The sequence below is a fragment of the Fistularia commersonii genome, chromosome 2 (genome assembly GCF_037954325.1).
Source record: "Fistularia commersonii isolate RoL2024-O1a breed Wild chromosome 2, RoL_Fcom_v1.0, whole genome shotgun sequence".
NCBI lineage: Eukaryota > Metazoa > Chordata > Actinopteri > Syngnathiformes > Fistulariidae > Fistularia > Fistularia commersonii.
In genome coordinates this window covers 8,935,995-8,952,686 of record NC_141285.1, presented here as the reverse complement: position 1 = coordinate 8,952,686, position 16,692 = coordinate 8,935,995, and the positions used below count along the sequence as shown (strand labels likewise).

The following is a 16,692-nucleotide window of genomic DNA, read 5'->3' as shown; positions in this document are numbered from 1 at the left end:
GAAGAAAATACATCAAAGTTGTTTTAAGTGTAATGATGCTAAGTGGTTTTCTCTTGCCGGCCTTCTTAACCAATACCTCAGCAACTACCAAGCTGAATTAGGGTGATAGTTGGGGTATTATATCAACTTTGAGTCCACTAGGCCCTCTTCTTATACTAGCTTCAGTTCACATCCATCAGGTTGAGCAGTAGTTCCAAGAACATGTCTTCTAAAATGTATGAAAATCAGATCCTCCTCTCACAGGCAGATTGACTCACATAGAAAACAATAGAAAAATGTAAAAACCTGCACCTTTTCATTATTTAATAGCCAAATTATTTTTTTGTAGGAGCTCTACTGCTCTACATCACGAGGGAGATGAGAGAATAAGTGAGTAGGGAAGACCAGTGACAAGAAAACATCCACAAGCCAAATGGCGCGGTAAATGAGAAAGTGAAAATAAGAATAGAACAAGTGCCCATGGAAATTACTGAATATCACTCATGGAGGAAAGATAGTAAAAGTAGAAAGTGAAGGTGTTTACAAAGGCTCGTATATCCAACATAGGTATAATATCATGGATGGGATGAAGTTCCATGAATGCCTGCACCCACACACACACACGAACGTCCAATATTTTCTAATTGAACTTTCACATGTTTTTGGACTGTGTAAGGGAACCTGGGTTAAACCCACACAGACACGGGGAGAACATGCAAATTCCACACAGAAAGGCTTCCTGTGGGATTCAAACCAGGGTCCTTCGTGTTGTCAGACGGAGGCACAAACCACCGGTAATCATGTTTTACCAAATGAAAAACCATTAGGCGCTATTGTGTTTCCTTTAAATGGAACGGCAAGAAAGATGAACAGGAAAAAATTCTGGTTTGTACTGTTGATGTGAAAAGCTGTACCGATCATGCTGTTGAGAGAAAGGTCCTGAATGTGTTTCTGGTTCGGACCCACTGGACCTCCACAAAATGACACCGGAGAGTAGAGTGGTGAAAGACCCAAACTGAAAGAGATGGAATATTAATCAACATGTTATAAAAACCCAACAGGAATTCATTATTGAGCCCTATTATGTGTAGTACAAAACAAGAATCACTTGTGAATGTATACTGGGACTTATACTGGGAGAGAGATTCATATAACTTGCAGTTGAACTGCAAGCATAAGCCATGAAATATTGTGGCTCAGTCTGAATAAGTTAAGCAAAGAAAATGTAATAAATGTCATACCTAACACAAATATGTTTTGGGGTTTTCTTTCAGCTTTTATACAGAATACTGAGTTCTAGGTTGCTATGATAACTGCAAGGATATATCGGAATTAGTATTTTGTGTACGAAAACAGCCTAAAATAGAAAAGCCCCATCCTTCAAGTAGATTAATTCAACAAGGTCTCCTCAGTGGCGACAAGGAAGTCCTCCGTCAAAGCTGAGGAGAGTTCAACTGTGATGCGTAGCTGAAGCATCAGCACATCCTACATGTGACCCTCACTGCAGAGACTCAATTTATATTATAGTATTTAGACAATGAAAAGAATTCTTCAAGTCACCTCACAAAGTAGTCTGACTTTTAAAGCTGTTATTTCTCCTTACTTTTTATCTATAAAAAGTTTGATGTAGAACTATAATTACTTGTTAGTACCTAGGATTTGCGAGGGCCCTGCCAGTGTAAGCCTTGAGCTCCCAAAGCATGACTCTGCCGTCGCTGACCATGAGAGCAGCTTTGTTTTCGTTGACAGGGCAGATAACCATACGATATGGCCTGACTGTCTTGGTGACTCGAATAGCATCACACTGAGATCGCAAGTCATACACCAGCTCTTGGACGCTCTGTTCCGGGTCTGAAAGAGAAAGGTGGGAGAGTGGAGGGAAAAAAAAAAGAATATTGGGAATTATAAGTGACTGATAGCACTACAGAAGGCATGGAAATATACGTGGGATAAGACTGAGTAGAAGCTAATTAAGGGGGGTGAGATGGGGTTAGAGTGCGTTAAAAATGAAAAAAGAAACAAATGAAGACACTATTTAAGTGAGTGTGAAGTGAATTGCAGGAGAGGAAAATATATACTGATAAGAAAGGAGGGCAGTAAATGGGAGTATAAATGAGGGAGAAACAGACTTATTGAAGAAAATGGCAGAAATGAAAGATGGGGTATAGAGAGTTGAGCATTTGTGATAGCAAGGAGAGAAAGTGAGGAGAGTGAGAGATTTGGCGAGACAATTGGTCTCCCACTAATCCTAAGATAAATGAGACAGCGAGAGGCTAAATGCTCACTGGAGCACAGAGAAAGGCTACAGGCTCTGACTGCAGTGCAAGTCAGATGAATGGATGATGACTGGAAGACAGCACAAGAAAAGGAGGTAGGGTAATGCAACTAGTATGCGGTTTATACGTGAAGAAGCGTCACAGGGCTCATACCAGCCGTGTCCTCTGGAACAGAAGTGGAGCGACACACTCGAAGGGTAATACACCCATTCTCATGGAGGCAGTACAGGGCATCCCTCTGAGCACAGGGGATAACCTAAACACAATACCGCTCAGTTAATCAACAATCGCTTACACTTATGATAAAAGTATTTAATAAAAAAATGGGTGCCAAAACAAACCATAAAAAACAACGAAACAAAGGATATGTGCAGGTTTGAAAGTAAACCAGGACAAAAATAAACGTAACCATAAACCATAATGATATGAACTTAGTAAAAACTATTATCTGATTTGACATTGTGCAGCTTCCAGAAAGCCCGAGTGAAAACAAGAGAGCTACACAGAGTGAGTGAGAGAGTCCACTATAGTTGACCAAGCATTTTTGGCATTAAGAAAAAGGTGCTGTCTCTTGCACAAAGCAAAGTCAATAAAAGTAATTGTTAGCTGAATGGTTTCATTGTCTTAGTTTTGTTCTGAAACAACTTTCTTACTTTCTACAAGGGCTACTTTAAGGCAACTTTAAGTGTTATTATCATTGCTTTTTTATTTATGCTTATACACTGTGGTCTTTAGCGTTTATGAAACATTGGCAAAAATGAATTTTATACTTTAAATTGAGATTCTTTAAAAAAAGTGTACTGTATAATGTTTTGGCCCCATACCACACCCCTAACTACATCAGAGGTTGCTGGGATCGTCCAGAGATTGTAATGGTGATCTTTATTGTGCAGAATGGGCCAAATCCCCCAAAACATTGCAATTATAAGAGTCATTGTTTGTAAGAACAAAACCTGTTCCATCTTAAGAGGTTCAAATTGTTATATTCCCAAAAACCAAACGGACTCATAAGGCTACAAGCTGTTACAATTATAAATAATGAAAGATGCTGTGATGCAGTTTGTCCTTTCTGATGTTTTACACAATCCGAATAAATATTAAGCCAATCCCTGAGTTAATGTATGTTTATGAATTAGATGACTCTGAATACATACAATAGAAATACAAAAGAAATCCATACAATACTTTTCATCCACCACAGTCACAACTTCAAACTTGCATACGATACACCATTTTAATGGTGAAATTTTAAAATCATAAGATAGTGTTACATGGACACATTGTCTCAGCTCTTTGGTCCACTCGAACAGTTATTTGCGGAGGCCGAACAGCAAACCTTGGACTATTGTTTTACGGTGGTAAATAGCCCTGATTTCTTGAGGGGTCAGGACCAGATCAGTGTACAAACTTGCATACTTACCAATTTTTAGCAGTCATGGGGGGACTTTATTGCAATTATCAGTTTAATTAACCCTGCTACGAGCTGCGAGTATTTAAAATGTTAAAGACGGAGGTCAATACTTTCACTTCACAGCAAACAAAAACAATCCTTTATACTTGCAGCTTTCCAATTGACTGCTTTGCATTCACTGTTTCTCTAGGTGTAGCTGATAGAATTTAAGTAATGTGCACATAGTTGTACACATGGAAATGACAAATCCAAGAATATGGAAAAAAAATGTCTAGATGTTTTGCTATCTTGGTCTCGTCTTGGCTTAGGGAGCTTGTATTCTTTAGTCTGGACATTTGCAAAGGCTGGATCATCAGTCATGCAAATTGGCTATGTGACAAGCACTTTATAACACTTAGGGAAGGAGATGCTGGCCACTGTGGGCTTGGGCAGCTGACTAATACCACTCCACATGTCTTATGTATCTTCCTTGACGATAGTCTGGTTCTTCACCTCTGAGGTGTTTAACCAAGGATGCATTTCACAACAAGATCATTGACAAGCCAAACAAAGTGTGATAAATGAATGTTTGTTTGAATAAGAAATAGAATATGTCAATTAAGCATTCTGACCGAAGGAGGAATTGCAAACTGGCCAATGCATATGCAGAAAGCCAAGAGAAGACATTTAAAAGGTCAAATTTACGGCTGAAGTAAGGTTTAAGCACTGATGTGAGAGCACTGGGATCCTATCAATGTAAAGAAACCCTGAAGAATCGTCATTCCTCCCCATACAGGATGAAACCTAAGTGTGACACAGAGAGACAGTATCTGTCTCCATCTGAAGCTGTGACAAATCCGCTATCTAACCCCCACAGCATTCTTAAAATTCCAATTAGATTTTAAGTTTTCAAAAGAAGGGCATTGGCACCAAAAGGTTACTTGAATAGTATTGCTATACGGCAGTACAGGACGAAAGTCAGATGGTCTTGGTACTTGTAACTTTTTTTCTGTAGCTAAGGATTGTGTGGTCCTGCTGTGTTGTGATTCCTCTATCCCTCTACAATGGTGAGCTGAGCAGAGAGAAAGAAAAGTAGAGAACTTTATCATCCACGGCAGGTTGAATTGGCTGCTAGGAAGATTCATCAATAAAAAAGACAGACCTTGGTAAATCCCTGCAAATAATAGAAGACTAGAAACCGGGTGCAAAGGGTTCAATCGAGGTGAGGAAAAAACGTTGTAAGACCATGTTTAATCTAAGAAGCGTAGCCTTCTTTTAATTTATCAAAGCCAGATCAACTAAGTCATTAGTGCAAGCATTCTGGAAGCTGCCAGAAATGTCATTAGCTCATGTCATGGTCCATGGGAGGGAATGGGGGGCACTTTTGGTAGAAGAATCCTGGCCAATGATTAGTGACAACATTTTCAATGAAATTGCATTCATTTAGATTGGAATAATGGGTTGAAATAATGCAATATTACACATGGTTGATGTCAATTCAGTTGATCATGAACAATAGCTTCCTATTTATAATATCCTATAGAGCATTTTGTTTAGAGTGAAAAAGCAAAGTTGTAGAATATTATGTCATTGTATAACAATGTTATAGTAGTATTCAAAAACAATAACAATGAATATAAGCAAGATTGATATTTTCATTTTCCCTTGAACTGTCCACACATGAAAAGCCTCCCAAACCTGAATAAATGGGACCCCAGAGCGCTCTATGGCCACCACACCAACAGTCTGGCTGAGCTCCAAGTCCAGGATGAGGATCTCTCTGGGATACAGCAGCAACATGTGGTTCCTCTTTGATGGCAGGTAGGACAGCTGAAGGCAGTCATTCAGCGTCACTGCCTCGGTGCTAAATATAAAGGGGAAAGAGAAATCTGTTTATTGTATAGTGTATTGTAGCTTTGTTCTGACAGATTATCTGTAAAGGTCAGATTAAAGCCTAACATACCATACTTTTAATCACTAACATCTGTGACCTTTGAAATTGTTTCTCCAAATGATCATGAACTAAGATAGGAGCCCATAATACCAACAGACTGATATGAATGTATACAATGTAAAGGTTTAAAAACTGAAAATGAAGTCATTTTTTGAGTTATGCACTGCAAACATATGAGCAAACACACAGTTTTCCTTAGTAGCAATATGCAGAGCCTTGGCCTTGACTACACAATATGACAAATCCTGGGAATAAATGGAAAAGACTATTCACTCCATTTAGCATTAGTTTCTTAAAAAAAGTTCTTGTTAGTTCACTTCTACCCAGGCAGCAGTCTGAGTCTCTTTCAATTAGTTGGAACAGAAAAGTGAATTTCGGTATAGTGATGGGAGGCTGATGAATTACAAAGGTATTGCAAAAAACATCTCTTCCTTTCTGGAAATCATAAGTTATGTCTGCAGTTTATCATTTCTTCTTTCATGTGTTTAGAATGGCAGGCTATTCTATCATGCATGGAAGCAGGGCCTTGACTGGTAGTTAAAAAAGCAGCTATAAATGCTGGGCAGTTCAGTTATAAAGCGGGAGACAAGGTGCTGATTTATAATAAATTGTTCAGCAGGTACAAAGCCATAATTGATTCTTCTTGGTCAGTGGTCCCCAACCTTTTTATTGCCATGGACAGGTCAACGCTTGACAATTTTACCGTCAAGCTCTGTTTGTATATTGCGACTATAACAATAAACCTGAATCCACTGTGTGGATCCACCTTTTCCCCTTCTAAAAGAAACTCTCCGCCTGATATCTGTTTTTTACTCATTTTGTTAGCTTGTGGGTTACATTTTTGGTGCTCAAGTGACCGACAGATGTAGCCAACAGATTCCGGGACTTTTCAAAATAAAAGATTTTTCAAAGTACAGATTGTTCAGTCTCAGATAATAACTCCAACAGAAATAATTTATTATTTCTTGTGCGGCCCGGTACCAATTGATCCACGGACCGGTACTGGTCCGCGGCCCGGGGTTTGGAACCACTGCTTTGGGTTACAAATAGATCAATTAAATTGCAGAAAAACAAGATCAACAAGTCATAGCTTTCTAGGAAAGATTCTGAAAAGGTACCTTTAGGAATTGCTAAGCTACATACACTGTTACCATCAAATTGAAATCAGACACAGCAGTGAAACGGAATGAAATTTTGAGCCACCAAATGCACAAACAACAGAAACAAATACAAAAAGAGATGTGTCTTAGATACAAAAAGCAAACCAAAAGTTATTTAGAGAGAAAAGGAACAAAGCAGAAAAAGATAAGACTCTGCTAAAACACTCAGCCATCTAACTCATGGAACATCACACACTCCTCACATATTTCCCACTCTCTCTCTCTCTGATGGAGCCATCAATAGGTGATAAACACAGAAACAAGCTGTAATATGTGTACATGCACACACCTTAAGTGTGTGTATATATATGTCACATTTTTGTTGACAGAAGAGGAGCTTCACTCAGAAGATGAGAGAATCCAATGGATTTGACAAAAATATGAAAACTCATAAACAAATGATTATGCATATGACAAGATGAAAAAAAGAACAAGGGAAATCAGTATTTTAAAGCAATCTGAGTGATATGAACAGGGCTGGTTTCATCTTTTATTTGTTCTTTGCTACAGAAAATTAATTTGTTCCTTTTAAACCAACTGGCCTGCAAAGTGGGCAATGAAAACAGACAGCTTTGAAAAAAGACCGCCAGAGAAATAAATGGAGCGTCTTTAAGGAATCTAATCTCAAATGCCAATTCTTGAATAAATACTAAAAGGCAATTGAGGGGAATAAACAAGCCAAAAAACTAGAGAGGGATAGTGTCTCCATACAGACAAGGACATAGATTTATATGATGCAAGTTCTATGTGGTGCGTGAGTTCACAGCCGAGGCAGCAAAGCAATTCACCAAAGAGCACCCTCTGTGGGAACACTAGTCTCAAGTCATTGATCCTCTATTTAGAAATATTGCACTTTCTAATACCACATGAATGCTGCAATGACCCTCTAATAAAATGAAAATACCAGCAAGGGCTATAAGCCAGTTTGATTTTAGGACTCCTGTATTAGTGTATGATTCAACACTGTCACAGGCTACTGCTGAAACAGGAAAAAAAAAAAGTGGTGCAAGATTTTCTATGACATATCCTACCCTTAATAAATGAGAAGAATTGTCTAAGAGGTTAGTTTTTCAATTTGGCTTTATATTTAATGGATTTGAATTAATTTGGTTACTTTCAATTACTTTATTGTTGTTTTAGAGTTGTATCATGCGTCTGGTCACACACTGACATAATGCCGTTGGGGCAGAACTTTCTGCTCAAGCAAAGTTCATTATCATTTCAAAGATCCAACCAGTATTTTCTGATTTATCTGGATTCCTACTCAGCCACTTTACCATACAACACCTTAACAAGCTCATTTCAGAAAATGTGAAATATTAAGCATCTGAGACAAGCTTGTTCGTGAGTGTTTATGTGTAATTCGACAGGTCCAAGCATGAGCTTGCACCCACTTCATGTTATCTGCAATAAAGGCTGTTTAATGAGGCTAAAGTGAAATGGCACTGAATTCAGCATGTCACAAATGATAGCATGTGGCAGCAAAGTCTTGCGTAAATCCGCCATCAATCAACAGGACAGAGAACACGGCTATTAAAGTTAAGCAACTGTAGTGTCTAAAATGATAAACATTTTTGAGGGTAAGAGCTTAAACAAGAGGAAAGGGGGTGCCACACACAGGAAGAACTGACACAAAGACTAAAAGTGGACACAACAAGGAGAACAGGAGAGAGAAAAGAGACAAGGAAGATTAATGGAGTGTTTGTTTCTGGAGCTGGTTGGATGGGTGGACAGAGCGATAGGGGTAATATTGCTATAAATAAACCTGTCTGACAGGCACGGCCACTGAGGCGGGAAGCTGCCAGCATATCAAACAATGAATGTGTCCTGATCCCTGGCAAAGTTTTAGAAATACATGTTATTTCTGAATTGATACACTTAATGCTTTTACACACACGCTGGAGAGACTATGTCTCCAGGCTGGCCTGGGAATGCCCTGGAGTCCCCCCAGAGGAGCTGGACCATGTGGCGGGAGAGAAGAAGGTCTGGGTCTCTCTGCTCTGGCTGCTGCCCCCGTGACCCGACTCCGGATAAGCGCGGAAGATGGATGGGTGGATGGATATATATACACACATATATGTATATGTCTGTATCTGAATATGTATGTATATGTTGAGTCTCATGGACAGCACATACAAAAAGTATGTTTTGAATGGGTGCCTCTTTCACTATCTGGGTTAATCACAATGTAATATGGAACACTATAGTTTGATGAACAAAACCCTAAACAATTAAAAAGTGTGCATTTGTTACAGGAGATTACAGATGCATTAATTTGGTTTTCAATTGAATAACAGAAGTGCCTGGAAATGTCCTATCAGTATTATATTTTTGATATTGCAAGCCATTACACAAAATCAGGGATTTATATAATATAGTAAGACAAGTCCATCTTTGTGGGGCAAACCCTGGACTGGTCAATCGCAGAGCCACATAGACAGACAACCATTCACTCTCTCATTCGGACACCTGGGCAAATTTTCCAATTTACTTTCTACATGTTTTTGGACTGTGGGAAGAAACCAGCGAACCGGTAAGAAACCAACACAGACACAGGGAGAACGTGCAAACTCGACACACAAAGGCCCCCTGTCGGGACTGAACCAAGATCCTTCGTGCTGTGAGGCCGAAAGACTAACCACTGCGCCACAGTGCCGCCCGGTTTATAAAGTATTTTGTCAAATTTCCTGAACATGCTCAGCTACCACAGTGCATTGTTCAATGTCTTATGTTTCCATGGAAAAATAAACAAGAGGCATTCTGGGAACTGTGATTAATGATAAAGAAAGATCTTTGTTTTCTAGGACTGTGTGGAGCTGCTGTATACCAATTTGGAACAGGCATATGCAATGTATAGCATCAGCCTGATTAAGGTAGAGATGATGCAGCAAAGTCATGTGAATGTATACACTCTGTGTGCCCTCTCAGTGGGTCTTGGTCTTTACTGATGTCTTCAGTGCTTTTTTTTTCCGTGTGCTGGTTTTGGCTCAAGATCAGATCAACATAAAGTCATACGACATGGCATCTTTTGCGGAAGTATTTTTGAAATCGAAATATAAATCGAAACAGGGTAACTTTACCGCAGGCTCAGTCTACTCTCAGTCTCAGTCTAACTAGCTAGCAATGAAATAAACAAACCTTCATATGGTCGTTGTCAAATGCCTATCCTGGTGAAATAAACCTCTCAAAAAAAGAGGCGCAATGTCTTTAAGGATAAATTTAGTCCAGCTGCCACGATGAATTTAAAAGTCACGGACCATGATCTGGATGACAGAGATCCTTCATAAACAAACTTTCATACACTTTATCATACAGCACACAGACTGTTCTCACAACAAAGAATATCATTATGATTAGTAAAATCTATTTACTTCATCTCTTAACATGTGGCAAATATTGACAGTGAATTGCCTCCAGATCCCTAACACCAGAATTAAATACATCATTGTATCTCAAGTTGTGGTTTTTGATCAGTGCATTCTTGAAATAATTGCTATCGTTTTAAAATCATCTTATTTGGACAGTACATATATTCCTTTCTTTTATCTGCAGTTTTTAGTTATGAGTACTAATATTAGCTGAGTATCGTCGTTTTACTTTTTTTTTTAAATTAAACTCTTCCCTTTAAAACAGTGCACATCGTGTATAATAGATTTTGCTAGGCCTGAGTTTAATGGTAATGATACTTACGTTGGTTTTTCATTAGTAATAAGCACTTTAACTTTGTTGAGAGCTTTCTTGGCACCAGTGGGGGCTGGTGCAGCTGCAGGTGCAGGCTTAGTATGTGCAGGGCTTGCATGGGGGCTGGCAATATAGACCTTTTTTCCAGCACTGCCTGGTGGTTTGGAATGGGAAAAGTCTGTAATGAAGACTATTCCCTCACTGGTCAGCACTGGCAACAAAAAAAGAGAAAAAGAAAAAAACACTATTAAGTCAAATATAACTTTTCTGTTCTCCGCCTCCCAAAAATCCAATGTTAACAAATGCTAACATTCTATTAATGGCTCCAGAGAGATAACAGTTGTTTTTTTTAATTGACAAAAAATATTTTGTGGCCTTATCAATTCTATCAATTCTATCAATTATTTATTAGGAGTGTATACTCAAAAAAAAACAACAGATAGGGTCTTCATGCATGACTAACAAGAGACACTAAACAAATTTCTAAACTGGATTCTCTCTCAGGTATGAATAAAATGTATGGAAAGCTGACTGCTGAAAACAAATTCAACTTGGATGCTGACTAATGTATTGTGCCCTATTCTTCACTTTATATTTTGAGTTTTTAGTGACATTATTGAATACAATGGAAAAATTGGATGGTTTAGACAAATTCTAATTCCAGATCAGTCAGTTGTTACCTGTGTGTCCTCATGACCTTCCTGTCATGACTCTCATGAGAAATACTGGAAAGTCAATTTTTGGAATCCAGTTCATAAAAATAAATGTATCTGTTCAAATCCAGTTAACAGTTGTCCACGGAAAAGTAAACATGAATACATCTTATCTCTCAACTCCACCAATACTATGGTTTTCTCAGGACCATTAATTCACTGCTTCTGCGACTCAATATCACAAATTTAACTTTCCATTGTTCCATTATATGAGGGTCAGGAACACATTACTTTGAAACTAGTGAGATTCATTAAATTTAAACTGTAAATATAGTATGGCCCATACCAGTCTATGGTGAATCTTACATGCTAAATGCATATAGTTCCACCTCTTAAAATACATACAGATTATTTAAGAAAAATATGAAAATGCTGCTGCATGAAATACAGTGGGAGGTGTGAGCTAAAAAGAGACTTTCACCAACATGCCAAGTTGGAGGGGTCAAATGGATCAAAAGAAAAGGAGAGGATGTTCTCTGCGTAGCTCTTCTTCCATAGTTTAGTGCCTGTGTCTCCATTCCACAGAACAATATAGTTGGGTGGATGAACCGCCAAAAGTAGATCACAAGATGCATCCTGATTCCACAACCACTCCAAATCTGACAGAGAGAGGGAGAAGAAACAATACAGGATTATAAAGGCAGGAAGAGAATTGAGAAATAGTGTGGCCCACTAATGTAGACAGGGGAGAGTAATGGCAAGAACAGCTTAATGAAAACAAGCACAGAAGATTATAGATTTTCTTCTTTACTGGGCTGTCAGGATAATGCTCTGTTTCTAAACAAAGAATCATTCAGCATAAAGAGGAGGGGGATTTCTGCTTACCTTGGATTGGCTTCGAATGCTCCTGAATCTCACAGTGGGCAGTGCCACTAACAACATCCCAAACTATGATCTTTCCAGAAGCATCTCCTGAAGCCAGCCGAAGAGAGTAGGGCGAGCTCAAGTTATGGTAGTAGTTTTCCCTCGACCATTTCACCTAATAACACATCAATATTATACATTACAGGCTGTAGACTTCTACAGCAAGATATTTCAAATCATCCCCTCTCCCAAAAAAAACTAATCAATGAATAAATAAATATAGATTATGAAATGTCCATCAGATCAAACTATTTTAGTGCTCTATTTGAGCACTTCAAAATTTGCTTTAAATGGTCAATATGCTAATAAGAATCGGAGGGGTACAGATAATGGTATATATATCTGGCTTAGTCCAGTTATGTAATAATAATAAAAAATATATATTTCTATTTCAAGTAAAAAAAAATACATTTGTGTTGGATGGAATTTATGATCTTTGCAGGGGCGTATTTTTTGTCATTCACCTAACTTGTGTCATACTATGTGGTCTTATGTGGAAAAAAAAACAATGTTGCTCTGGTCTTTTATTAAATTAAAATGTGTTCTTGGGGGAGGAATGAGTAACATGGATTTGGGCTCAATATATGGTTTCTTATTTACCCCCAACAAGACAAACAAATAATAAATTCACACACAACACGCCAATTAGCACATGTTGGGCAGCCTCTCTCATTGCTGTAAGTGTACATAGTAACACTGAAATTAATCTCTCAGAGAGGGACAATAAAAACTTGACCCAAGGTCATACAATTCCAGCATAAGCTTTGCGGTATAATGTAAAGCATGGTATGTGTGAGTTTCAAGCTTTATTTGGGTAGCACATTTTCTAGCAAAACAATTGTGAGCAATGCCAGAGAATAGAATTAAAGCTTATACATCCAATATTTTGACATATCCTGGCTTTACATGTGTTCACTAAGATTGTCTTCTTGGAGCTAAGAACATGGAATGAGGGATTTAACAAAAATAGAAAGCACCGTATAAAAATGACTAATTTTCAGCCTAACTGTAATCTAAACTCAGCCTTAATCCAGCATTTTAGAACAATCAGAGGTCTATTTTGAGTCTGGCAAAACCCCCCAAAACTCAGAAAATGGCTGGGTAGCCCACCTTGACCACATTGGCTTTGTGTTTCTCCAGGACCTGTATGGTCTGGGCTGTCTTTGGATCAATGATGAGGATGCTAGAGTGGCATCCCTGAGCTATCAGCCCCTGCCAGCCCCTGAACAGAAGCAGTTGAGTGGGTGAGGGGAGTTGACATTGACAAGGTCATAAAATGATGAGACACACGAGTGAATAAAAAGCTCTGCCAATATCTTTCTGTTAATTTGGCTGATACTGATACTTTTGCATGCTATTGACCCATGGCAGATGAATTGCTATGAACTGGTAGTGTTAATTTGTATGAGTAGTTTGTTAACATAAAATTTTCTGTTTAAACCATAAAGCAGAAAGAGATAGGAAGCATGGTGATTATATCTGAGCAACATCACTTAAAATAATAATGTGATTATAATGTGATTTATTTTTTCTATTTTTTTGTATTATAATAGATGAACAGTGAAAACTTTTATAATAATACATATGTATACTGTTTACTATTAAGTACAAATATTTAATGTTTTTTTTTAATGGTTTCTGAAGTTCTTACATTTAAAATATTTCTGTTCTGTATCACCTTTTCTAAAGTCGAACCGAGTCTACATTATGGACATGATTTGCGTGCGCGCTTGTGTGCTTTCATGCAAGTGATAAATACAAGTTGCTGTATTGAGGACTACTAGTATTTGTTGACGCACTGACTGACCTCTTTCTATCAACAAGCCTCTTCCAATTGAGGAAGTACAATAGGGTTTACTGGACAGTATAGATCTTGATAAATCAACATCTGAAGTATAGTCGGTCAAAAGTTTGAAAGTTAGTTGTGACTAATTTCATTTAATTGCTGAGTAGAATGGGGGGATTTAAAAATTGTGCTCTCAGATATTAATCCAGTTGTAGGTGCTCATAATGTGTCATTTGTAACTTTGATGGAATCACCTGACATCAGCAGTTGAGAAGAGCAACCACTACCAGTCAAAACATCTGATATTATATAATCTTAAATCAGATGAACAGACTCAGTGACATATGTCAATCTTCAATTATGTCACAACATTAAGGAGAAGCCAAGCCACGGGTATATCAAAATGTTTTACTCTTTCACATAATTTCAAGCATGTCATGCTGGCAAATCTAAACATGCTTAAATGCAGCAAGAATATTGTCCAATCTGGATTTTGATAACACAATTATATTAGAGACAATTAGATGGCTGGAGTACGCTATCAGGCCGAGCTTGATGGTCTACAACATGATAGAGGAATGCCTATACGTCAATCTACAAGATATAAACAAATACAGAAATAAATACACGGTTAAAAGAGATTTACACAGGGATCGTCCTCTGTAGCCTTTAAAAAACATATGATTAAATGTTTATGATGCAGATAGCAGCTTGCACACCTAATATGTCATTAGCGGTCTCATTCATAACAAACCAGCTATCAAAAGATGCTAACGGAAGCGTTGCAGCACTCACCAATCTACAGCGGTTTTGTTCTGCAAATTAAGAGTGCCAGTCAACGTCCGAGCTGCAAGTTTGATGTTGACGGTGTAGGGAATCATTATAGCCAATCAATATTTACGCTTCATTCACGATCGAATACTGCAGCAATGAATTAGATCTGCAGTACAGCTCTCTGTTGTCAATCTCCACCGGAAGTGACTTGGTGTTATTGAAGAGAGCGACGTGTGGGAACAAATCCCAACGTAGCAAACGTTCCACACCGGACATCCTACAATAAAGTCTGAAAAAGTAACCTTTTGGCCAGACACGGCACAATCTTGTCGTGCATTTTAAAAATTTAAATATGCAATACATATCTTTCAAAGTCGACTTAATTTTTTGTATATTTGTTGAAAAATAGCTTTAGTGTTTTCAAGTATATAGGGAAGCCCTGCAAGATCATGGGTTTCTAATATATATTTTTTTTAAATTTTAATTACCGGTACTCTTTATCATAAAGTTTAGTGAATTATCAAATTCAGAATTTCTGAGCATTCGATTTGTACTTTTGAGCGGCTGATAAGTTTAACTTTTTTTTCTTAAATCCTTGAAGCGTGTTTTTTTTTTTCTTTTTTGTACTGGGTTTGGGGTTGGGGAGGAGACTGTGTCCTGCCATATTGAAGCGTTTTAGACCCAGTTGACGGTTAAACGTCTGTTTAATAAGTAATAGCTTTTGTTGGCCACAGCCACCCCACACAAGCCTGCAATACAACTAACTGTTCCCGTTCAATTCCAGGTAAAAAGAAAAACAAAACAGAATTCATTGCTCCCCAAACCACACTCACATGATTCCCTGCAACCTCAAAATTACACAGAAAACAAACATCGACATAAACCCAAAGATTCGTGACTCGCTATAATATGCAGCAACTTAGAGACTGTCACAGCTTACATGAAAATCAACTTTCCGTCCAAAGCTTTTGACCAATTGATAATACTATATATTTTCCTGAATTCAAAGGAGTTTGATATGCCAGAAAATTAAGGTTTGAAGACATTCTTTCAAATAAATTGGAAAATTAAGGATTAAAAAAAAAAAAAAAAAACGCTATCACAGATATCGCTATCTTAGAAAGCAGAAGTTTCTTGAATTCTTCAGCTCGTGGATAACAGCAGCTTCAGGTTGAGTTGTGAGGGCAGACTCTGTGGTAGAAGTTAGCCTTCAAATTCAACAGCGAACCCTTGAAGTAACACACAAAGACACGCAATAGATAGAGAAACTATCAATATATCACTGTGAGCCAGACAATTATACACCAAGTCATAATTTATGTGATTGCCTGTGATATTAATCAAAGTATCTGAGAGAAATACAGGTTGTCGTTTAATTATCCCATTATTTTTCTGAAAATGAGATGCAGGAATGTGACTTATAAATCAATATGGTACCATATTGAAACAGTTTGTTTAAACTACAACTTCTATGAAAAAATAATTTTGATTGATGGAAATGTCATACAAGAGTTTTGCAAAACGACCTATCTTATCAGTTGATCAGAAACAGCTGGGATTATTCATTTACTGGTATTTATTTCCACGGTGATAACAAAATTAGCTCATTCATCTCAAAGACTCTGCCTGTAACACTATCACCATCATCAGTTTTGAAAAATAATTGATCCTAATAAATTCAGTGGTGATATTGTAACATATTCCTGAACTTGTTCCTGTTATAAGTTGTATCCACAGTAGATGCCTTGAGCTCTTATATTGAAGCCTTAACAGAGAGTGGGTAGTGATGGGGTGAAGACGAGAAAAAAAAAAAGACAGGAACGTTATCCATGACAAACCGGAGTCTCCGCATTTGTTATGTTGTAGTTGTGAGCAGTATAGGTGACTTTCACAAACTCTCTGTAACAATATTATTTAGACTGAGATAAAAAAAGAAAGAATCAGTTATCAGTTATTGTCCCGCCAACAGTGACATTGACAAAAAGCAGGTGGCAGAGCTGAAGGTAGCAGAGATGAAGATGTTGAGGTTCTCTTTGGGAATGACGAGGATGGATTGGTTCAGGAATGAGTCCATCAGAGGGACAGCACATGTTGGATGTTTTTGGAGAGAAGGTC

General features: G+C 37.9%; 1 protein-coding gene across 1 annotated transcript in view; it reads right to left on the bottom strand.

Moving 5' to 3' along the window:
* The window catches only part of wdr11 (WD repeat domain 11), a 55,542-nt gene extending 40,774 nt beyond the window's left edge, over positions 1 to 14,768 (bottom strand). The window contains exons 1-9 of the mRNA XM_086166086.1: positions 14,599 to 14,768; positions 13,128 to 13,239; positions 11,979 to 12,132; positions 11,579 to 11,752; positions 10,450 to 10,651; positions 5,344 to 5,509; positions 2,409 to 2,511; positions 1,632 to 1,830; positions 894 to 994 (exon numbers count right to left, since the gene is read on the bottom strand). Of these exons, the coding sequence (XP_086022212.1) occupies positions 894 to 994; positions 1,632 to 1,830; positions 2,409 to 2,511; positions 5,344 to 5,509; positions 10,450 to 10,651; positions 11,579 to 11,752; positions 11,979 to 12,132; positions 13,128 to 13,239; positions 14,599 to 14,684 (1,297 nt within the window). The 5' untranslated portion in view covers positions 14,685 to 14,768. The remainder of the gene's footprint in view (positions 1 to 893; positions 995 to 1,631; positions 1,831 to 2,408; positions 2,512 to 5,343; positions 5,510 to 10,449; positions 10,652 to 11,578; positions 11,753 to 11,978; positions 12,133 to 13,127; positions 13,240 to 14,598) is intronic.
* Between the last annotated feature and the right edge of the window lie 1,924 nt (positions 14,769 to 16,692).